General features: G+C 36.6%; 1 protein-coding gene and 1 pseudogene across 1 annotated transcript in view; both read right to left on the bottom strand.

The window, feature by feature from the left end:
* Positions 1-25,502, bottom strand: part of TYR (tyrosinase) — a 78,614-nt gene that overhangs the window by 28,941 nt on the left and 24,171 nt on the right. Inside the window, exon 3 of the mRNA XM_024572712.3 lies at positions 11,476-11,623. Coding sequence (XP_024428480.2) covers positions 11,476-11,623 — 148 coding nt within the window. The remainder of the gene's footprint in view (positions 1-11,475; positions 11,624-25,502) is intronic.
* Positions 9,694-11,102, bottom strand: LOC112315862 (telomeric repeat-binding factor 2-interacting protein 1 pseudogene; annotated as a pseudogene).

Here is a 25,502-nt window from a genome sequence, read left to right as displayed (position 1 = left end):
GCGAGAATCATAAAATCCACAAGAGAAAAGCAGGTAGTTACTTACAAGGGAGCTCCAATTAGACTGTTGTCTGATTTCTCAACAGACACATTTCAGGCCAGAAAAGATTGGCATGAAATATTCAAGGTGATGAAAAGCAAGGACCTACAACCAAGGCTTCTTACATGGAAGGCTATCATTTAAAATTGCAGGAAAAATAAAAAGCTTCCCAGAGGAGAAAAGCTAAAGGAGTTTGTTAATACCATACCAGAACTGCAACAAATGTTAAAGGGCTTGCTTTAAGAAGAAAAAAAAAGAAAAAGAAAAAAAATAGAGAAAAATAGTTTAAAAAATAAAATGGCAATAAATACATACCTGTCAATAATCACCTTAAATATAAATTGCTTAAATACTCCAACCAAAAGACATAGGGTCACTGAATGAATAAGAAAACAAGACCCATATATATGCTGCCTCCACGAGACCCATCTCAGATCGAAAGTTACACACAGACTATAAGTAAAGGGGTAGAAAAATGTATTTCATGCAAATGGAAAGAAAAAAAAGTTAGGCCAGTAATACTTATAGCCAACAAAATAGACTTTAAAACCAAGACTATAGTAAGATAAGAGACAAAGAAGGACACTACATAATATTAAAGGTAACCATCCAACAAGAGGATATAACCCTAGTAAACATTTATGCACCCAACACAGGAGGACCTCAATATGTGTAGCAAATCTTGATAGACATAAAAGAAGGGATTGACAGAAATACGGTCATAATTGGGGATTTTAACAACCCACTGACTTCAAAGCCCAGATCTTCCAGACAGAAAATCAGCAAGACAGCAGCCTGAAACAACATACTAAATCAAATGGATTTAATTGATATCTTCAGGGCATTTTACCCCCAAGCAGCGGAATATACATACTTTTCAAGTGCACATAGAACATTTTCCAGGATAGACCACATGTTAGGACACAAAACAACTCTCAATAAATTTAAGAAGATTGGAATCATATTGAGCATTTTCTCTGACCACAATGCTATAAAACTAGAAGTCAACCACATGAAGAACACTGAAAAACACATGACATGGAAGCTAAATAATGTGTTATTAAACAATGAATGGTCAACAAAGAGATCAAGGAAGAAATCTAAAGATACCTTGAAAGAAATGAGAATGAGAACACAACAATCCAAAATCTGTGGGACACCGGGACAGCATCCTAAGAGGAAATTAGTAGCCTTGCAGGCCTATCTCAAGAAACAAGAAAAGGCTTAAATAAACACTCGAACTTTACACTTGAAAGAACTTGAAAAAAGAACAACAAAGAAAACCCTAAGTAGCAGGACATAAATGATAAAGATCAGAGCAGAAATACATGAAATAGAGTCTAAGAAAATGATACAAAAAAATCAATGAATCCAAGAGCTCATTCTTTGAAAAGATAAACAAGATTGACAGACCCAATAGGCATTTCCTCTCCCCATTGCATTAATCTCTTAAGAGCACTTGGTATACTTGTCCATTTCCTCGTTCTAGAAATTATTTGTCTACATGGCTTTTAGGACTTAATATTCATGTTTTTCCCTCCCTCTTTGGCCAATGGTTCTTAGTCTGCTTCTCTGACTCATCTGTATCCTCACATCCTCTTAATGATGGGTGTACCAGACTGTTTGTCACTTTTCTTCTCTATTTATACCCAGTCCCTGGGTGATCTCATCTACTTCCATGATGCTGTTTAATGTCTGTAGGCTAACAAATCAATTATATGCCTCTGACCCCTTTCTTTCTTTTGAGTTCCATACTTCAATCCAACCAACTACTTGGCAGCCTCTCTTGGATATCTAATTGCCAGATCCCAAAAGGACCCTAATGTATTTTTTTAAAAAGTCTTGATCCCATTTTCTTTAATAAATGTATTGCTAGCCTATTCTTTTCTATTTTACTAAACAACCCCATTTTCTTTTCTAAAGCTCCTGAACCTAGGAGTCATCCTTGAGTCCACCTTCTTTTTCTCTTTAGCATTAGCTATATTTATTATCACCACGTAGTCTGCTGATGTGTCCAGTTAGTTTTACTGCTAAAATGCACATGGACTCGGTTTTATTCCCTATAGCTCCATTGTTACCCAAATCATTAAAATCTCACCTGGACCTCATTGAAATCTCATTGCAATAGAGCAATCTATGTCCCTACTGAAGTTCTCACCCCAACAATTCATTTATACAGCAGTCAGGATAACTTTTAAAAATGTCAGTCTACTTAAAGTTATTTTAGTACCCTGATAAAATGATTTAAAGTCTTTCCACTGTACTTAGGCCTCTGCTGATTCCTGCTGATCCCTTCCACCTCATGTTGTACCACCTTCCTTTTGTTCACCATCTTTAGCTTTGCTGGTATCCTTGAAAAAATCTAAACTCTTTCCTGCCATGGGCCTTCTGAATTTGTTCTTGTTTTCTGAAACACTTTTTCAAAAACATTTTTCTATGGCTTGCTGCTTCTCGTGAACTCAATGTCAAGTCATAGCTCACGGCCTTGGCAATGCCAGCTGTGACTAGCCTATCTGAATTGGAAATGTACCAAGTAATTTTTTATAAAACACATATTATATATCACACAATAGTACTTAATTGAATTTTCTGCTCATTTCTTTATGTCTCTACTCGTGTTTTCCCTTACTAGAATATAAGAATCATAATGGGAAGGACCTTGGCTGTCTTATAATTGTGTGCTAAGAACTTTTGTGTATGTTTATAAAAATATATTCATTACCAAACCTACAACTTTAATAGATACTAATATTACCAGAATTTTATGGCTGAGAAAAGGAAGGATTAGGCTCTCTAAATAATTGTGGTGAGAACCTTCCTATAGTCATGCTGCTTCTGCCTTCCTTGGTTAAATATCCCCTGTCAGGTTAAAAATTCCATTCTGTCTCTGGGACCTCCCACCTCGTGCCAAAAGACCTCAAAACATTCTTCCCTCTACTTTGCAAAACATTGTGTCCTTGGGCAGGCTGCCCTGACCTCTTTATTTGTAAAAAAAATAATAATAAATAAGTGGGGGGGGTTGATTTCTTACTATTCTTTCTCAGATTTTAAAGTTCAAAAAATATTGATGACAATTCATGTTTCTTTATCCTCTTTTATTAGGATTTTCAAGTTATCAATATTAATTTAAACAATTTAATTTTCCTAATACTAAAATACAATAACCTTGCAAAGAGCTTGGAGATTCTTCACATTGTACAAGGAACATTCTTTAGGTCAGCACATGGTTTCTTTATCAACTAATAGAGTACAGTTCAATTCCCTTAAGTTAATATTTTGCTCCACAACAAAATAAGGCTGCCTGACTTAGAATGATCAGTTATACAACACTTTAGTAAGTATTTAATCAATGTCTCCTATGTGCCTGGGTCTGTGTTAGGTGCTTAGGTGTATGTTAAATTCAAGAGATGATCAATACCCTGTCTTCATGGAGCTCAAGATTTAGTGGGAGAAATAGATAGACCCATTAATAAGTCCAAACAAAGCAGATTGGAATAAGAGCTCAATTCGACAACAGCAGCAAGAACAAAAATGGTTGTGGGGACATGGATAAGGATGACTGTAGTGATACAACTGCTACTTGTTCTAGGGAATTAATTCCCCTGCTTTCAAAAACAAACAGGGAGTATTTTTAAACTTGGTCACAGTCCAACAGTATGAAATGAAATGAAGAAACACACAGATCCTCCTCTGCCATCTGTCTGATTCCTAGAACAGGCTTGAAGACATATCTCTGGTTTCCGAGCTCACCTCCTTCCAAAACCCTGGGATTTCTGCCTTTCTGAGCAAGCTTCAGCCTTGCAGTCACCAGCAGGCAAGCAATCTGCTGTTCATCCTTGAAGCTCCAGGGACCTGCCTTCTGCCTGGATTATTTCTGGTCTGCCAACTTGGCAGGTACTTGGCTTGTGGGCACATGGGTCAGGGCAGCCTTCTTAGCCAATGGCCCAGGGGATGCTTGGGGAGCAGAATGGAGGGGGAGCCTCAGTGGCAAATACAGCCAAGAAGTCACTCCAAAACATGTAATTAATCTGTAGCTGAAAAGTGAGGCAGGCTTGCCAGCCCAGGACTGTTTTGCTTCAGGTTTATACCTCACCAGGATTGCATGCACTAGAGACATGCTACAGAAGAACCAGTGAGGTGTTGTCAACACTGTAGAACACTGAGAGAACAGTCAGTAAAGAACAAAAGCATTGTGTGTAGTTTAAAAAGTCCCTTAACACTCTACTCTCTTTACAAGAACTAGTTTATATATACTAACATTTCTTCCATGAACTCTCTCTCTAAATCCTTTATGCAGCAGAATATAGAAAAGGTTAAGAACATGGATTCATAGCCCGACATGTTACTTAACCTTTCTGTGCTTCAGTCCATTTATCCATAAGATGGGGATGGTAAGGATAGTTAACTGGTAAGATGGCCATAAGTGTTAACGGAGTTAATCCATAGGATGCATTTAGCACTTGGTGCATAGGAAGCACCAAATGTCAGCTGTGCTTTCAGTCTTTTAGTAGTTTTAACTATTGCCTATTGTGGAAGGTTTTTTTGGTTGTTTGTTTGTTTTTGTTTTTTTACCTCACACTTCTGTGCCTTTCTTTTGTTTCCTGTGAATTAGTTTTTATTAACAAACTTCACAAGTCAAAATCCTCCTCCTTATTCACAAAGCCACCATCACAAGAGTGTTCCAAACAATAGGATGTCATGACTGAATATCCATTGCATATCCACTCAGTGTCAGACATGGTGACAGGTGCTACAGATGCAGGGCTGGAACTAGATGGCTCTTGTGGTCCTTACTTCCTTGAGCTCTTTTCTTTGCTTCCACATATTCTAGCCCATTAAACCACTCTTACTGCAGAAGTTACATTTTGTTATTGACACACCTAGACTGGGAGGCATTAGGTAGGGAAGAACAGTGTTAGCGCCTGCTGCATCCCCATGGCCTGATAGAGCACGCGGCACAGAGAGGACATTTAATGTTTGTTGAATTAGCAGATGAATGACCACAAGCATGTAGAAGTGTGCCTGCTTTTGTTCACCTGGGCCCTTCTTGAATGATTAGATGCCAAGGAAATGGAAGGCTTTCCAAAGCCTCCTTTCTATTGCTTTGACATTTATCCACGGGGCACCATATAGCACTAATGTTTATCCTCTTTCCTTAGGAAGCAATAGGCATAAAAGCTCTCTATTCCATTGTGAAAATATCAGCTCTGCTTGATGGGTATTGTAATGTTAGGTTAGTTAAAAGTTTCAAATTTTTCTATCTTTAGCATACCCCAAACCCAATCTTCTTAGAGAAAAAGAATAAACAAAACTCCAACCTATTCTTTTTGTCCCAGTGATTACTCCTCAACCCGCTTTGCTTGCCAGAAAGGTTTTTTGTTTTGTTTTTTTCTTTCAGACGTGAGGAGAGTGTCGAGTCCCTTGTCAGGCCTTAATCTGAATAGTGGAGAAAAACAATTTTAACTATGAATTGGACTTATCTATTTGTCAGTTACCTATTAATCATAATTAAAAGCATGATTAATCTGTCACTAAGAAATCTGCTTAAGCCCTTAATTGTGCTAATGCATTCTACTGTCATTTTTTAAAAAAAATATTATCCAGAGTATTGTAAAGTCCATAAAGGACCTTGGAGCTTTAGCTCAATTCAATATTTTTACAAATAAAAGTTCAAAAAGTTAAGGACTCTGAAGCCATGAACAAAAGATCGCATAGAAGGACCATAACAAACAATTTCTGAGTAGCTAGAAGCATACTGCTTACACGTTGAAAGGTAATTAAGGACCACAGAAAGTATTTGTAATGTTTTTGACAAAAATGGACAATTAAGAAAAAGTATGACAAGCCTATACAGTTCAGGAATAAAAAGACAAATAAAGCTAATATGAAAAAGCAGAGAATGTAAACAGACATTTTAGAAAAAATATATATTATATAACATACACAGGAAATAGAGGAACCCTAATGAATATTTTTTTACTTTTCAGAGCAGCAAAGATTAAAAAGGTTCATTACACTTAGGACGGGATGACAGACACACTTTCATTCTCTGTGAGAATGCAGCTGTCACAGTCACTTTTGGAAGGCAATTTGGAAATATCTAACAATTTTAAATATAATAAAGTGCGATAAATACCTTTCAATTCCAGTGTTGAGAATTTGATCTTTAGCTATATTCACAAATCAAAATTGTATATTTATATATATTGTTTAGCAAAAGAGAAACAACTAAAATGCCTGTTAATAAGTGATTAAGTGATTTCTAAATTATGACATGTCTATACAATGAAATTCTTATTTAAAAACCTCTATTGATTCTTTTAAAGATAGCAATTATAAACACTTTGGATGTCAATAGCATCTTACTATTATAATTAATGCTGACTTTGTAGAGCCCCTAAAAATCCCTTAAAGTGTCAGTTTGTTCCAAAACATGGAAGGACAAAATTTGGAAAGTGAATTTTATTTGACCTGATTTATAATACCTAATTTTTTAAAAAGTTATAAAATTTGTTTAAAACCATAGCAACTTGTTCTCAATTTTGATGGCCTTTTTTCCTTGGCTTAGTGCTTATTGCCCTTGCCTACAATATAAATGATTATTTTTTACTTTTTAAATACTGGAGATTCTGTGTCTAACAAGAATAATTCTCTGTACTTTATGCCAACTTTATTGTATTCTTTACTATTTAAGAAATAAAAGAAAAAGATTGAACAGTCTCCTCATTATCCATTTTCTGTTTCTATTTATCAGGGTTCTGATGGTGCTTTGCCTCATATTAGGTAACAACAGTATAGTGTTTACCAGTCATTTCAGTTATTTAAAATATTAAGTAGGTCATAGCCTTACTTCTACTTTGTTGGTTTGTTTTTTAGAGAAACTTTAGATTTACAACAAAATTGAGAGGAAGGGACAGAGATTTCCCAGATAATCCCCTGCCCCCACCAGAGTGGTACATTATTACAACTGATGGACCTACACGGCACGTCATTATCACCCAAAGTCCACAGTTTACATTAGGGTCACTCCGGGTGTTGTACCTTCTAGGGCTTGGACAAGTATATACTGACATACACCCACCATTATAATACCATACAGAGTATTTTCACTGCCCTAAAAATCCTCTGTGCTCTCCCTATTCTCCCCCATCCCACCCTTGGCAAACACTGGTCATGGCACAGTCTCCACAGTTTTGCCTTTTCCAGGATGTTGGACATTTGGGATCATACAGTATATAAACTTCTCAGATTTGCTTCTTTTACTTAGTAATACACATTTAAGTTTCCTCCATGTCTTTTCATGGCTTAATAGGTCATTTCTTTTTATTGGTGAATAATATTCCATTTCTAAATGTACCATAATTTACTTATCCATTCACATACTGAAGGACATTTTGCTTGCCTCCAAGCTTTGGCAATTACAAAGTTGCTCTAAACATTTATGTACAGGTTTTTTGGTGGCCATACATTTTTAGCTCCTTTGAGTAAATGCCAAGGAACATGATTACCAGACCATTTAAGAAAATGTTTGAAGATAGCCATACTGTCTTCAAAGCTGGCTGTAATATTTTATATTCCCATTAGTAATGAATGAGATTCCTGTTGCTCTACATCCTCCCCAGTATTTGGTGTTATCAGTATTCCTTATTTTGGGCATTTTAATAGGTATATAGTGGCATCTTGTTTTAATTCAGTTTATGAAGGGATATGATGATATATGATGTGGAGTATATTTTCATATGCTCATTTTTGCCACTGTGTATTTTTTTTGGTGAGGTGTTTGTTAAGGATTTTGACCTATTTTTAAAATCTGGCTTATTTTCTTATTGTTGAGCTTTTAGAATTATTTGTATGTTTTGGATAATAATTCTTTATCAGATGTGTGTTGTGCAAATATTTTGTCCCAGTTGGTAGCTTGTCTTCTCATTATTGTGACATACGTGGAATTCTAAAACAGGTTTTACAAGGAAAATGGCAGGTCTGCATGTATTGATGTGGAAATATATCTAAGACAGATGACTAAGTGGGAAAAAAGTATAGAATCATTTGCAAATACAGTTCTCTACTGCACATACACAAGATAAATTTTATGCTTTTTTTTCTGGGGACAAGAAGAGAATAGTGAAGTGGGACTTATTTTATTAATTTGTTCCTTCCTATAGTTCCCCAAATTTTCTAAATTTTAAATTATTTTTTACTTTATTTTTTAATATTTTATTTATTTTTTTAGAGGGGAAGGGAGGGAGAGAGGGAGAGAAACATCAATGTATGGTTGCTTCTTGAGTACCCCCTACGGGGGACCTGGCCCGCAACCCAGGCCTGTGCCCTGATTGGGAATCAAACCAGCGACCCTTTGGTTCCCAGGCCAGTACTCAATCCACCGAGCCACACAAGCCAGAGCTCTAAGTTTTTTTTAGATGGTAGAATAGGTTTTAGGCAATTTTCCCAATTTTCTCCTTTATATATTTTTCTAAATTAAAAAGAACACACTATATTTTATTTATTTATTTATTTATTTAATTTTGGAGTCTTAAATACCAAGTTTTATTTATTTCAATAAGGAAAGCAATACAACAAAAAAGAATTAATCCACTAATTTTTAAATCTATCACAGCCTTAGCACAAAACTATCCTTAATAAATAAAAACACATTCCTAGTAATCAAGTAAGACTATTCTTGAGACTCTCTCGGGTATTGTCTGCACTTTACACAAAACTGGGTGGTAGGAAAATAAACACATGTTAGATATTGACTGACAAGTACTGGAAGAAAACAAGACCGAAGGAGTGGGGTCCCCAAATATTAAGTTAGAAAAGGGAACACAGGTTTTTCAAAGAAGTTTAGAAATCAGAGCTCACTGGGGGATGCAAGGGTTTGAGATAGTCCACGTTCAAGGCATTGCAATGAAATCTTTCCCTATTTCTAGATTCTTGACTTGGAATCCATCACAGTCTAGAGGAGCTGCTGCCAAAGGATAGCAGGCTCTTCATTCACACTGCCTGGAAACACCTGTCTCCTGATTTTTCTGCTTTGCCTTGGTCACTAGTTCCTATCACCAATATAACTAAGGTTCCATCCCCACCCCCACCCCACCCCCCAAAACTCACTACTATGTAGACCAGTGATTTTCAACTGGTGTGCTGCAAGCCTTTTTAAAACATGCAATACCTGACTGGTTAGTCAGGGGCACTGACCTCTTTTGCCTTAGATTGTCAAATTAAAAACTGACAAAAGCCAACACAGCAAAGCAGTCTGATATGAATGAGTCAAAAGTATACATGTATTTTTTGTCATATCAGCAAAAAATGTATGTTGGGGTGTGCCACAGATTTTGTAATTAGTTTATGTGTGCCATGAGATGAAAAAGGTTGAAAATCTCGGATGTAGACCAAGATATCTCTGATTATCTTTTCCTTTAATAAGAACACTGATACTGCCAGGCACAGTTCTAAACATACCCAATACCTTTAATTTTTATCCTCCTACACACCTCTGCTTGGCTACAAACATCTCGGACTCACAGATCATTGGTCCAAAGACAGGTGTCCAGTAAAAGAATCTCTAAGTTTCAATGGTCACAATTTTTTTCCCACCTCATCTGCCTCACCTTTTTATCTGCCACAGTTTTTTTTTCTTTCTTATTATCTTCTCGATTATGTCTTTTGGAAATCAGTGATCTGAGCTGCATTCTGAGCACCAGATTTTTTGATCAATGAATCTCAAGTATCCTCATCATCTTTTTGCAAATCTAAGTCATCCTGTTGGGAACAAATGGTATCCCATCAGCCCTCTGACCAGACTCTGAAAAGGAAGTAGTAGTGTTCAGTTCACCACAATATTTTTTTTAAAGATTTTATTTGTTTATTTTTAGAGAGAGGGAAAGGAAGGGAGAGAAACATCAATATGATTGATGTTTCAGATGGGTTGCCTTTCACACACCCTGGACTGGGGACCTGGCCTGCAACCCAGGCGTGTGCCCTGACTTGGAATTGAACCAGTGACCTTTCCAGTTTGCAGGCTGGTGTTCAGTCCACTGAGCCACACCAGCCAGGCCTCACCACTAGTTTTAGAAAAGGCCTGTGTAACTGTTGACAGACCCAAGTTAAACTTTTTCGTTAACTGCGGAATGATCTTAATGGCAGTTCCCACCGCTGGTGGACAAACTTTTCATCTTCTTCCTCATCAGGCTGTGTCTATGACTCTTCCTTAGGTGTGGGTAGATCATCGTCACACATTATTATGTGTATTTCAAAATCAGGCCTCCCCTGCACCACAACCTCCTTAAACTCCCTGGTGGCTTCTACAAGCATCTTTTGGACCGCCTCTTCATTCTCCTTGATCTCTACCTTTACAAATTCTTCTCTAGGCAAGTTTGGAGTTGTCTTATTCTGTAGTTCCCCACTATCAGCAGCCTCTGGTCTTCCTCTGTGTTCTGCAGGAGTTTCTGGGAGGTCGGCTCACTGGGATGTCCCTCAACAGGTACTTACGTTCCTGGCCCTGCAGTGCTCTAAGTCGCAGTCCTTCAGGGACTGCCAGGAGTGTTGATGGAGGTGGTTGGGCTGAAGTTGTCTCAGGCCTATTAAGATAGGTTGAGCCAAGAATTCTGGGAGGGCAGAAATTTTTGATTTTCAAAGGTGTCAGTGTGGCATCTAAAAGCCACCTGCATAATGGTTTTATTTCTGTTAATCAGACATGACTCCAGATATTGAATTCAAGTAGAGCATTTTTAAAATGCTACCAACAGCTGGCCATCCTCCATATACTTTCTCTTCTGCTATCATAGATGTGGGTAAATAAGGGAGAGGGGAACTCCAGGAGAGTTAAGTTGCTTTAAATGGGATGGTTGGGCCATTGTGCATCCTGTGTGGACAACTGCTCATATAATTCTCAGGCCAATCGTGAGATCAAAGACTGTTTTTACTTACATGTGAGGGTCTGAGGTTGGAAAAGAAGAAATAACAATACAATACCAGAAAGAGAAAAAATATATATGAAACACAGCAGATTAGTGCCCTGTTCAGATGGCATTAGATAGCCTCACACCACCTTCCTGACTCCACATTCTTTACTCCTAAGCACTGTAGCCAATGGCTATTCAACGTGGGAGTCCAAAAAATCAGTTCCTTTGTCTTAAGGCAAGACAAACTGAGGTGTACTTTACACTCTACCAAGATCTGGCTGAGTCTGGGACTTTGACTGAAATTGTACTCTTATTTGGCTTCTTCCTTTTTCTTACCTGCTTTGCTTTCTCTCTGGTCTCTCTGTAGTAAAACACTTTAGTAAAACCTTTACATTCAAATCCTTAGTTTAAGTTGTTTCTTGGAGAACCTGATCTGAGACAATAGGCCATCATAGCTCCTTAGCAAATGTAACAGCTAAAGTTACATTCATTTAACAGCAATAGGCACGTAATTTATAAAGAACTGTCCACCAACCTGTCAACAAATGCATGGTGAAGCAGGAAGATGGGGTCGTTGGCAGATCCCTGCACCTGAGACATTGTTCCGTTCATATACACGTGCAAGGCATTGTGCATTGTGCTTTGAGAGGCGGCTGCTATCCCAGTAAGTGGACTGGCAAATCCTGTTAGTGAAAAGAATATTGAAAAAAAATTAGTCTACTTTAATGATTGAAAATCTAAGTGATTATTTCATTTGGTTTACAATAACCAGTGCAAGCCTAATTCAAAGTCGTAAAATGAGTAATAAAATTCATTCTGTATTAGGACTTTTACATTCTGAACACCCAGTGAGTATTTAATAAAGCTTTCTGGAATTGAATGGTATTGGTCTGGTACTGTGAACTGATTAATCAGATAAATTAGGTCGAGCCGATTGGTACTCTCTTCTGGTGCTCCTGCCTATTATTCCTCCTTTAGATACTGAAGAGTAGTTAGACCTTTTTCATAGTTATCAGCATAGCTCTTCTCACTTCATTCTGTAACACTTAGAACAGATCTTTCTAGCCCCATATGTGTTCTTTTGCTTTCCAGTTCTGGTGGTTACCTTTAATATTGGTTTCTGGTTCCAGAGAAAGTATAATATGCCTGACCTTCCACATCGCTACGCGTAATCAACAGTCCAGGGTCTGGGGTGGGGAGTGGGGGAGCAGGCATCAGGTGAGAGTGTGTTTGATTTTGGAAAACATTCACTTCAGAGTTCATCAGAACTCATTAATTTGTTCCATTCATTGCATCAGGAATAATTGTGGGAATAATAGTTATAGTAAGAGCTATTATTTTCTGAATGTTCATTGGGCTAAATGCTTTTTTGTGTGTGATATATGTCTTCTAATCTATAGCAACTCTGTCAATTAGAAATTATTATTCCCATTGTACATAAGAGAAAACTGAGGCTTAGAGAAGTTCTGAGTTTCCCAAGGCTACAGAAGTAATGGTAGAATTGGGATTTTAACTCATTTTAATTAAGCTTTAAGATCTGAGCTGTTGATATTTTGTGTTCTCTCTCACACACTCCCTGGGAAAAGGTATAATAAGACACCATTTAAGTCCATTCAGGCAAAACATAAAATATAAGCAGAACTCAGGACTGAAAACGAGACGAAGATGTCAGAGTAACGGAGTTAAATCCTAAGCTGGAACCAAGTTAAGGAAATATGACCAAGGCCATATGACTGAATTGCAGCATTAGAAACAAACAAGCAGAAACTGGTAAGATGATGATGACGGTGATGACAATGATGATGATGTAGAATAGACACCGTTAAGGAACTACAGTTTGGGCAGGGGAGGTCTAGCTTTATTTTATGCAATTAGGATTTTGTAATCTGCCTCTTCATTTCTGAAGGTGTAGTTCTTGACTTTTACATTTGATGCTTTGTGTTTCAGAGTAGCTCTGTCCCCTCGGCTGGGGATTTATTCCCTTTTCTTAGATTTTTGAATTCATTCTAAAAGATAAAGCCCTGGTACCTCTGGAAGTGTAGCCCAACAACAATCACGTACCTCCCATCTGAACTCTCTTATCTAAGTCAGCTTTTATAATTGACAATCACCATGTGCAGGAATTTTTCTAGGAGTTTGACATGACTAATTTCATACAAACGAGGATGATGCTACAAAATAAGTATCTTCATCATCTCCATTATATAGACTTTGGGAAAAGGGACTTAGTGAGGTCAATTAACTTGTCTAAGATTAAAAAACAAGTAAGAGGAGTGAAGGTTAGAACACCGGCCTGTGTTATTGCAGAGCCGAAGCTCTCAGCTGCATGCTCTACTGCCTTTCCCATGGAGCAGTGGATCACATAGCAGGGGGCAAAGCTCTGCAGAGCAGTGGTCTTCCAGCTTTTATTCTTGAGTAGCGCCAGATGAAAAATTTAAAACTACATTTTGTGTATGCTCTCACATATTCTTAAGTAGATTCCAAAATGTTTTCATCATAATTAGAAGTAATTTCAGAGGACATAACTTCAGGGATGTTATAAATAGTATAAATTTAAAGCTAAGAATTTAATATCACTTTTAGAAAATGTATCTTATTTACCATATATGTAAAAAATAACTAAACATACTTTATTATACTCTAAAATTTTATGGGGTTTCCTTTTTTCACTTAATCTCTTCACAGAATTATGCCTAAATATTATGTAAGTTATACTTGAAACATTTTTTTAAAAGCTATTATATCAGCCAATCTTACTTTTCTGCAACAACAGTAGTTATAAAAATTTAAATTTGTAAAAAATTTCATGTGACCATTAACCTAATCTCCTGGATTAAGTTATCATTAAATAATTGTTATAATTTGTTTTTTAAATGTTTATATTCTTCAGTTACCATTGGCGTACATTATTATATTAGTTCCAGGTATACAAAATAGTCATTAGACATTTATATAACTTAACTCAATTAATCTTGTACCCATCTGACAGTATACATAGTTATTATAATTTTATTAATTATATTTCCTATCATGTAGTTTACCTCCTGATACCTGTTTTTATAACTGGTGATTTGTACACCTAAAATAATTACTAGAGCCTGGCTGGGTAGCTCAGTTGGTTAGATCATCATCCCTATAAGCCAAGGTTGCAGGTTCGATCCCCAGTGAAGGCACATACAAGACTCAATAACTGAATGCATAAATAAGTGGAACAACAAATTGATGGTTTTATCTCTCTGTCTCTGTCTCTCTCTTAAATCAATAAATAAAATAATTATTAAATATAAAAAGTAAAGCTTTATTTAAAATTTATTTCTTAATTATATTGAAAGATTAATTAAAAATTAATTTGGAGATTAATGAATGAATATTATTCATTGCTAGAAAGAATAAAGTTCCACATAAATTCTATTCTAAATTTTTAAAAATAAATTAAGCCCTAAGAAAACTTTGTTCTCATAAATAACTAGGTTAGAATGAAAATATTTTTATATTAATTTCACTTAATTATTTGAACTCCTTTTTAGTTATACATGCCGAAAAGGACGTACTGATCCAGGATCTGAATTATCTGATCCATCAGCTGACAATTTAATAAAGAATTCTTTAATGAAAGCAATCTTATAAATTATAAATTAATTTACAGATCACTTGACTTGCAATACTTTTGGTATCCAGTTATTAAAAGCATTCCCTTCACCAACACTGCCACAATATTTTGAATTCTCTGCTTATAAGTTTTTACCCTTTCTGGGAAGGTGCTGTGCTGAGAATGGGTTCCGGATAGGGGGAAAGGTGTGCCTTCCTTCTGAAAAGTCAGAGAAGGGAGACTGTCAAAGTGGAGACGGTAAAGGAGCACCTTCAAGGGGTCTTCTCACTCCGATTCATTGTAGGAAAGTATACTTGTGAGGAGGACCTGGAAATAAATTTCCCTAAAGCTCTCTATGCCATGTACTCTTTAGTGAATCTTAGTGAACCAGCAGTAGTGTGTCTACCCAAGTTTGAAGATACTAACATGGAGGAAGGACTTTTAGAGCTAATTGGACCATGGTTTAAATGACACACTACAGAAAGTATGACCTTTGTCAGGTTAGTTATCTTCTTTGAGCTTTGGTTTCTTTATTGGTAGGAGAGAAAATAATTGATGCCCATCTCTACAACTTTCATGAGGATTAATTTTGACATCACGTATGAAGCAGCTAATATAGAATCTGATATAAAATGGATGCTTCCTCAGTGGAAGCCATCATTTTTATAAATTCATTGAATTTGATGAATGGGTGCTTATCACGAGAGCTACTAATCAAGACTAGCAGAAAAGCCTATTTTACCACAATTCACCACTGTCAGGACCCACTGCAGCACCAGACTCCTCTGCCCTTCCTGAAGCCCATTGCTCTGCAGAAACATCAGGTGCTCCTGGGGGATCCTAGGATGGTCATTCTAATCCTAGAAGTAGGATTGCCATTCTAGTAATTGCCAAGCTAGTAATTGAGGGAATCAAGGAATTGAATATGGCTCTGATTGACTTCAAAAGCCGTGCTTTTTTCCTGTACACTAGAGGTAGATTGTGTCTGTACTGACTCGCTGAAGCACCTTAGGAACCTCTTTTTCCTATGGACTATGAAATGAACCTGTTGACTTGCTATTTTCATCCATTAACTGTGACGTGCAGAACGGGTTATTACCTCACTCTTGTCCAAGGAATCCCCATGGGTAGAAAGTCTAATAAGCCAGCAGGGACCTTGTTAGCAGTCACAGATGCCAAAATGGCTCAAAGTTCTTTGTGAATGACAGTGACAGTTGCCCAGATTACTCTGTGTTATGCCTATAAATCTGCATGCTACAGTCCCACCAGAAATTAATACATACAGTTCCAGGCTGGTGATAATAATAAGAAACTGCAGCTTGTCAATCCATCACTTCCTCTTTCATTTCTTTCCTAGTGTACTCTGAGAGTGTTTGTCTGTTTAATACCGATGCCTATCTCTGATTCCTGGAGACTCAAATGTAATTGTACAGAGTGGGGCTCAGGCACTTGGAGTTTTAAAAACACCTCAGGTGATTGTAAAGTGCAGCAAGGCCTGAATTCACCAATTTAGGTTAAATTGCTCTCCCTCCTTTAAAATTGAACTCATACTTGAAAAACTTTATTGAATATATTATTTATCTGAATATATTATTTCCTTCACTTGAAATTTTCTCCTTCTATATTGTGACAGTCTAAAAATGCTTCTGACTTTAAAATCTCACGTCACTCACTTCTGTGTTTACATAACTGTTCCAATGTGGACCCTTGAAAATGTTTAAAAAATTGAGCAACTACTCAGCGGCAGGCACTGGGTGGACATTTTCACACATCTTATTTAATTCAGTATGCTCCTTTCTAGGAAGCTGGGTTGTAGATATACTTTATGTTGCCTTTTGGATTTTGAAATGTGGAAAAGTATGTTGTTAAATCTTCACAATACAGTACATTTAACTTATTTGATTTAGTTGCATTTTAAGTGAATCTCTAATCAATTTTAATATTTCATAGAGTTTCACAGATTTAATTGGAGAAAAAAACCAAAAAAGAAGATTGAAAATATACATTAGTACATGTGAAGGTTGAAGAGAAGTGACTGTTAGACCCACTGGCTATATTCCCCCTAATTTACTTTTCTAATGTGCCGCTTACTGCAGAAACTATGACACGCATAGCCGTACAAGTTTACACACAATAATTTTAGGAGGTTCTGTTTGATGGCTGAGTACTTTAACAGGCTTGCATTTTAAACTAATTGCAGCAGAAGTATATTATTATAGATCAGGAAGGATTCTGGATCTAAGCAAATCCTGAGGTATAATAGGAACATTAACTTTTAATCCAACTCAAGTTTTCTCAAATAAAGTGCTGGTCCTACAGCCATAAATGTAACTAATTAGCATTCGTATTTATTAGAACATACTTTTAATTGGACTCAGGAAATTCTCTTACCTATGAAACAGAGCAATGAAGTAAATGCAGTGGTAGGTGACTGTTTCTTGCCATATAATTTCTGTAGTTAGGGTCACAGATGCTCCACAAATTCTATGGTCATCAAAAGTACGGTCCCAGAACCAGCAACACAACATGTAAACCGGTTAGAAATGCAAACACTCTAGCCCTACTAGAGATCTACCGAAGCAGAATGTCAGTGGGATTCACCACTTGCTTTAACTAGTCTTCCAGGAAATTCTAATATGCACTGAGTTTGAGAACGACTCCTCTAATTACCTTCATTTTTTGCACAAAGGCAAAGTTGAATCAGTCATAAGGAGTCAGAGTCCCCTCCATAAACTCAATACAGGAGATCAACAGAACTATTTCATCATGTGTTTTCACTTTAAATTGTCTATTATTTTAAACATCAGATTAATTTCTCCTCTTGGTAACGTCAGTGTTTGTGCATGTGTTTTGTGTGTGCAGGTGTTTTGTGTGTGCGTGTGTTTTGTGTGTGCGCACATGTCTAATCTTTTGCTTTACATAATTATATCATCCAGTGATTTTTTCATTTCATAGATCTTATTTCCAATTTCTAAACACATCTATAAAATTATCTTAAACATCAAGAATACTGGTCCATTTCTTCATTTAAAATTAGACTGAAACTTGCTTTAAGGTCCTTATACTGGCTTTCTATAGTCTAAGACTAGATTTGTGTGTTTGGAAAGACTTGGGAACTCTGAACCACACAACAGAGTAATATAGTTCACTAAGTTGTGCACAATTAAATAGCAAAGATCTTTATAGGCAAAAGTATGATTTAAGCTGTATTCTCTTCCTGCTCTTATGACTGAATTGATAATATTTGGTATTTTTTGGTATATTTCATTGTGTATGCTAAAACCTTAATAATATATTAATACTAACTATTTTTTGAAACGAAGGTGCGGTAGCTAACCATCCTAGTCTCTGTTTGCCCCCAGGCTGGTCTGGCTTTAGCACTGAAAGTCCTATGTCCTAGGTAGGCCACCTTCATAAGCATGCATCTGAGTGTTACCCAGGACTGCCCATGCTTGGCTTAATGCTCTCTGCTGTTGCTATCTTGAATTCTTAATAATTTTCAAACAAGGTGTCCAGTGTTTTAATTTTGCACTGGGTCCTACAAATTATGTAGCTGGTTCTGGTCCTCGGAAAGACCGTATTAGCCCTAGGCAAACAGATGGTCAGTTGCCTTGCAAAGGTTCTATGTAAACTTTATTGCCGTGATTTTTAATATACAAGTCAATTAAATCATTTAAATGTGTCCTACTATCTCACTTATATCTTTGCTTTTTAATTAGAAAAATCATTTAATGATACTTGAATATGCAAGTCTCAGATTCCATATCGATGATTTTCCATAATGAATATCATAACATTATTTGCATTACATGTTATAGTTCACAAAACACTTTCAGGCACATTTTCTCATTAGACATCCCCAGTAGTGTACTAGCAAAAGATTAATAACTAAATCTCAGAGGAAAAGTGGGGGAAGTATGGAGAATATTTTGATTCATAGCATCTGTCAATTTTCATGGTGTAAATATCTCATGATTGTTGATTTCAAAGTATCAACTTAATGTCATTGAGTACAGAGCTTGGAAAAGATGCTGTCAGTTCTCAGCAGATGTGCCAACTCCAGCACACCATTGCACGTTCCTCACCTAAGGACGAGAGAGTGAGTATGAACATGCCTATACTGCAGATGAAGATACTACTAAGCTTGGGAAATCCTGATGACGTATTAAAGGCCACGTGTCTTCTGAATGGCTAATTCCAAAGTTATCTCCTCAGTCTTCTCATTTCGAATCCTATGGTCTTCTCCTTATCCTGTACTATTCTGTTTTTACCTTTCATAGCTATAAATTTGTATATAGGGGTTATTGCTGTGGGTGTATAACAAGAGCAAATATACGCCATAGATAAAAAGTCAACATTAAGTAAAGTTAGTTGCAGGAAAACATAATAAAGATTCTACTTATGTTAAATTAAGGGTAATTATTTTTAAGATACTTTGATTAAAATCACTTGAAAATATCTTTGAATTTTTTACAGGTGTGTTTGCACTTATCAACCTTCAATTTCAAATAGTATTTCCTTATGCTTACATATCACAAAGCCTCATCTTCACAGTTTAATTATAAATGAAATATGAGTCATATATTTTCTATTTCTCTTTGTAACTATTACTTAATTATCACTTGGCAACAACTTACAACCATTACTGTACCTTCCACCCCTGGATAGTTGGCATTAGGCTAAGTGTTTCCTTATGTTCTTATATAAATTCATCCTCATAGTAACTCTATAAAGAAGATGACAACATTCTTTTCTAGTTGTTTTCTGGTTCTAACAGCACCTTTGTTTCCCTTTTGCTTTTCATAAAAATGCTGAAAAAACTGAGGCACCTGATCCAGACCAGTTCTCCGTGATGCACGTGGTCGGGCAGAGAAAGCCCCTGGCGGTGGTTTCCATGCCCCCTCTTCCTCTGGGCGAGGGCTTTAGGAGCTTCCTATCATAGCACTTGGGATGGCACACAATCGGCTGGATCGATCAGATTCTTGTCACAAAACCCAGAACGGGCTGGAATTCTTTGGCAGTGCCACGAATGTACGAGTATAAGGCCAGATGTTCACCTCCTTAAGACCAGTGTTTGTTTCTGTTCAAGTGAATTCCCTGATTGAGTTTCAAAAATTTGTAGGAGGTATAACTGCAGCTTAGAGGTTGCGTTTAAAAAGTAATTCTAAGTAGAAAGTACTATCATTTTGTTACACTTTGGGTATCAGTTCAATGTAGGACTAATGCTTTTCTGAAACAATTTTTGTCCACTGGAGTTCTCAAATGCTAGTCTACTCCATTGTTTAGAATTTGTTTCCATAGGGAGCTAGAAAATTAGCACATCGACATGCAAGAATGACTTTATTATTTAATGACATTTTCCTATTACAGAGACTGTTCTAGGTAATTTACAAATGTTAACTGAAGTAACCTTTTCTAAAAACACATGAGGTAGGTATTGTTATTATCTTCACTTTATAAATGAAGGATTTCAAGTAAAGACAGGTTAAACTTATGACAATTCATCTGGCTAGTAAGAGACAGAATCAGGATTTTAACCCAGAGAATCTGACTCTTAACCATTGCTCTCTGCTTCCTCTAAAATTATGTCCCTCTATTTGAAAGACTTGGGGACATGACCTCCCCTGTTGATGATGTCATACAGTTTTAGCTGTATGACATTGTCAAGATTTTAAAATTCTCTGAATCTCAGTTTCCTCATCTGTGAGATGAATGTAATAACAAATATTATAAGGCTTTTGAGACGAGTAATTAAAATAATAAATGTGAAAAGTTTTAGGAGCAGAAAAATATTGACATCCGTAGCTATTATTAATCACAAGGACTCTCTGGAATTTGTAAGACTGTTTTGTTAGGCTATTGGAAAGAACTTGTAACGTCTCCCCCTCTGCTTCTTTGTACTTTAGCTGATCTGCTTCACTTATCCTTAAGGATATCAGATCCTCAATCAGAGTTTCTCTGACAATAAACACTTGATTAGGTACCTCTATTTAATAACATTTATACTTCCCTCTTTTTAATAATTTATTTCCTGTAGATTAGGTATTAATGGCTCAGTTCTTGATTAGACTGTAAGTTCCAAAAGGAAAGGGTCTGCATCATATTCACAGTTTTTCCTAGTGTTTTTCAAAGCACCTGCACACAGTAGATTGCTTTATAAGTGTTCGTTGAATAAATAAATATGGAATATTATTTCTCTCTAAACCATGTAACTCCAGTTGCTAACATAATTTTAAAGTTAGTTAAGCTAAAATTTTTTGGAGTGTTCCTGTAACATTCCAAGCTTTGTGTCTAAGACAGGTCATGGCTCTGAATCTGGCTCTTATGTCTTTATGTAACAGGCCGTTCTCTCAATATTCTCCTGACAGAATACTTAATTGTATAGAGAGAGAGGACTAAGTGGCTTGTATGAAAAATAGCCAAGCTCATCTCAGCATGGAGATGATAATAGATGTTAGGAGGTTAAGAGCTAGGTTATTGTTCTTTCAAATAAAGCACGTTAATAAAAACAATGATTCACCCACAAGTTATGAAATATACTTTGGGAGATGGCATTGGAAAGAAGAATATACAATGGCTAATAGAAACAGAATGTCATGGCCTTTTTCTACTTAGTGAAGAATTGGTAAGTGGAAAAATATTGTAGGAAGGAGGGAAAATAAGGCAATGAGAAATGAGAGAAAAATAAATTGTCTTTTTCAGCCAAGAATTGAGGCTAGAGTGTAAATAAGGTAGCTCAGCCCCAAAATAAAACATCAAGCAATGACCGGCCCCTAAAGGGGAAAAAGCTGAAGAGGCTCAAACAGAAAGACCCAGCAGACCCATTCGATGTGTTCATGGAACTTGTTTCCTCAAATTCCTGGATGTACAACCAACTTCCTATTCAGGTGTGGCCTTGCGAATGTACTGCGGCCAGTAGCATGTGGGCAGAAGGTAGGTGGGCCACTGGCAGGGTTGGCCCATATATTCCTTCTGTAGGAGTCTCTAAACACCCTGTTCCCTTTCTCCCAAAAGATGCAGAAGATCCATCAGAGAGCTGGGGGCCAGTAGAGTCACTGAAGTGCCCATGTGAAAGGCCACTCACCAAACAACATCTAAACCAGGCCTTGTGTGAGCAAGAAATCAATTTTTATTAGGTCAGGCCACTAAAATTTGGAGGTTGATTTGTTACAGCTCCTATGTTTTAGTCCATTTGGGCAACTATAACAAAGTACCCAGTCTATGAAAAAGAGATCATGTTAGAAATTGCTACTTTTCCCACTAATACTATTTTTTTCTCTTTTTACTAATAATGAATATCCTAAATACCCTAGTAGGGCACATGGCTAGGCGATCACATTTTCCAGTTTTCCTTTAGAGCTGTGTGGCCATACCTGTTGGGCCAGAGGGATAAAATGGAATTGATGATAGACACTTCTCACGTATGCCTTTAAATAGGAATGGACATGCACTCCACTTTCCACTCTGTGCTCTTCCTGCTGCTTGAGATAAAGATATTAGAATGAAGACCTAGAGGTAGCGGGGAGTTGAGGATGGTAGACCTGCACTCTGTCCTGGATCATTTATCTCTGCATGTTTCATAAGATCAAAATGAAGTCTATCTTTTTAAAGCCAAGTTATTTGGTTTTTCTTTCTTAGACTATTTGAAAGTGAGCTTTAATTAATAGAGGGAGAACTAGACTAATTCAGCAATAACCTATGAAACTAATGGCCTGCAGAATCTCAGAATACACAGACCCACAGTTGCATCTGGTATATATATATATACATGAAGTTTCTTATCTTGATCAATTGCCATATTTCAAGCATTTCTGCCTATAAACTGAACCTTTTTATTAATACATTCTCTTCTACTCATTTAAGCACTAAAGTGATAATTCTAAGTCACAAGCTTTCAGAGCTTCTATTGGAAAGTCACCTATTCTGAGGTCACTGTCATGAGGTCCTGAAATTTCTACAGGTGGAAAAAGAAAAATCAATACAGTTTGAGTTAAAATTATTGATAAAATATAACAATATTCTAATACCTTGTCCTCATTGTAATATAACAGAGGCTCTCCACATTTAACAGACATCTTATTTGATACTCATATAAACACTCAGATGTATAGTAGATAAATATTATCTCAGTTTCATAAATGAAAAGATATGCTATGTGAAATTGAATGACTTACCCAGTGTCTCATAATGTCTTGAATTCAAGTGATCTCTCTTCAAGGATGCTAGCGTACTTACCACATTTGTAAAGTTCAGATTCTCGCTCTGGCACTTATAATCTATGTTGCTATAAGCAGATGACTTTGCCTTTTTCACATATTTTTAAAATCTATACAATGAGGATTATAAATAGAACTTACCACTTAGGATGCTGCTTATAAAAGGTAGGCAAATTGTTTACTAAAGTACCTAACACTTAGTAACCTCTCAATAAAAGTTAGCTATTTGGGTTCTTTTATTTTAGCTTTTAATTTTTATGGGGATAGATTTATAGCAAGTTTTTAAAGCAAAACCCTAGGGAATACCACTTACATTATATTTTATGATACTTTTGTTCTCTAAAGCACAATACAAAAAAATGAATGGTGTCCTTAGAGTTGTAAAATGCATCAACCTTAATGAATTTTAAGAACTGGATGGATTTTATCTTGAGAAAAGTGGCATCTCACCATATACTGAGCACTGGAGATAAGCTTCTATCTCATATATTTCCCCTTGGCTCTAACTAAAGCTCTACTACAAATTTCTGCTGAAGTCTCCATCTAAGTAAATGAACAGTCACTTTGATCTGCTGAAACATAACTATAAGGAAGAAAAGGATGGTTATCCATAGTTTCTGGCATAAAATCAACTAGGTCTAATAAGATGAACACTAGAGCTGATCCTTGGTATTTTCAGAAGCAATATTTTAATTTTAGAGCAGATTTTCCCAAATACATTTCTGGAAATCTATAAACAAAATATTTTGGGGGGGAATTTTTAAGTATATTTTATTGATTATGATATTACAGTTGTCCCATTTTTTTCTCCCCTTTATCACCCTTCTGCCCTGCACCCCCCTTAGTTCATGTCCATGGGTTGTATATATAAGTTCTTTGGTTTCTCTATTTCCTATACTATTGTAAACCTACCCCTGTCCATTTTATGCCTATCATTTATGCTTCTTATTCCCTGTGCCTTTTCCCCCATTCTCCCTCTTCCCCCCACCTCCCACTGAAAACCCTACATGGGATCTTCATATGGGATCTTCATTTCTGTGATTCTGTTCTTGTTCTAGTTGTTTGCTTAGTTTTTGTTTTTTAGGTTCAGTTGTTGATAGTTATGAGTTTGTTGTCATTTTATTGTTCATATTTTTGAATTTCTATTTCTTAGAAAAATCTCCTTAACATTTCATATAATAAGGGCTTGGTGATGATGAACTCCTTTAACTTGACCTTATCTGAGAAGCAGTTTATCTGCCCTTCCATTCTAAATGATAGCTTTGCTGGATAGAGTAATCTTGGATGTAGGTCCTTGCCTTTTATGACTTTGAATAGTTATTTCCAGCCCCTTCTTGCCTACTAGGTTTCTTTTGAGAAATCAGCTGATAGTCTCATGGGCACTCCTTTGTAGGTAACTGTCTCCTTTTCTCTTGCTGCTTTTTTAAGATTCTTTCCTTATCTTTAATCTTGGGTAACTTAATTTTAATGTGCCTTAGTGTGATCCTCTTTGGATCCAATTTCTTTGGGACTCTCTGGTCATCCTGGACTTCCAGGAAGTCTTTTTCCTTTACCAGATTGGGGAAGTTTTCCTTCATTATTAGTTTAAATAAGTTTTCAATTTCTTGCTCTTCCTGCCAGCTTCCTTCTGGTGGCCCTATTATGCAGATGTTGGAGCACTTAAACTTGTCCCAGAGGTTCTGAAGCTTCACCTCATTTTTTTCTATTCTTGTTTCTTCATTCTGTTCTGGTTGGATGTTTATTTCTTCCTTTTGTTCCAAATAGTTGATTTAAGCCCTGGTTTCCTTCCCTTCACTGTTGGTTCCATGTATATTTTGCTTTACTTTACTTTGGGTAGCCTTCATTTTGTCCTTCATGTTGCGACTGAGCTCAATCAATTCTGTGAGCACCCTGATTACCAGTGTTTTGAACTCTGCATCAGATAGGTTGTCTGTCTCCTTGTGGCTTAGCTCTTTTTCTGGAGTTTTGATCTGTTCTTTCATTTGGACCATATTTCCTTGTCACAGGGCATCTGTTAAGTTGTTAGGGGGTGGGCTTTAGGTATTCTCCAGGGTGGGGCAACCCTCATTGCTGTTTTGTGGCACTGTCTGTGGGGGAGGTGTCAGAGAGGGAACAGTGCTGCTCGCTTGCTCTGTTCTAGCCCCACTTTCCAATGAACTTTCCTGTGATACTGGGAGTTTCTCCCACCTTTGCAACCCCCCTGGTATTTACAGGTAGAGGTTTTGAGTCTTTAGTTTCTGGGTGGGCCAGCCCCTCCTCACCCATGCGGTCTGCCACCTTGCCTCAGGTCCTCTCCACTTGGCTGCCCATCTCTGCTCCTCCTACTGGTCTGGATGAAAGTTTCTTTAATTCCTTGGTTGTCATAGTCCCATGCAGCTTGATTTTCTGGCACTTCTAGTTGTTTATTGTTTTTAAATTGGTTGTTATCTTTCTTTTGGTTGTGTGAAGAAGTGAAGCATTTCTACCTATGCTTCTATCTTGGCCAGACTAAACACAAATATTTTTAAAGAGTGTTTGGGAAAATCAAAGACACAAGGTGATAGTAATAGATGGGTTTTATAGACAAATTAGGTGGAAATATTTAAGGTTTAACAAATCAAAACAAATCTCTGTATTGTAGAACTTCTCAGATCCCTTATTCTAAGATGTATTTTGAAGCTTTAAAAAGGTATGTACCATCTATTATTTCCCCAATACATTAGTGTAATGATGACCTTTTCTATTTATCCTACTCTATGCAGATATCCTTAGAGAAAA

This window comes from Desmodus rotundus, chromosome 5 (genome assembly GCF_022682495.2).
Source record: "Desmodus rotundus isolate HL8 chromosome 5, HLdesRot8A.1, whole genome shotgun sequence".
In the NCBI taxonomy this organism is placed as follows: Eukaryota; Metazoa; Chordata; class Mammalia; order Chiroptera; family Phyllostomidae; genus Desmodus; species Desmodus rotundus.
This window is presented reverse-complemented; position numbering and strand designations above follow the sequence as displayed.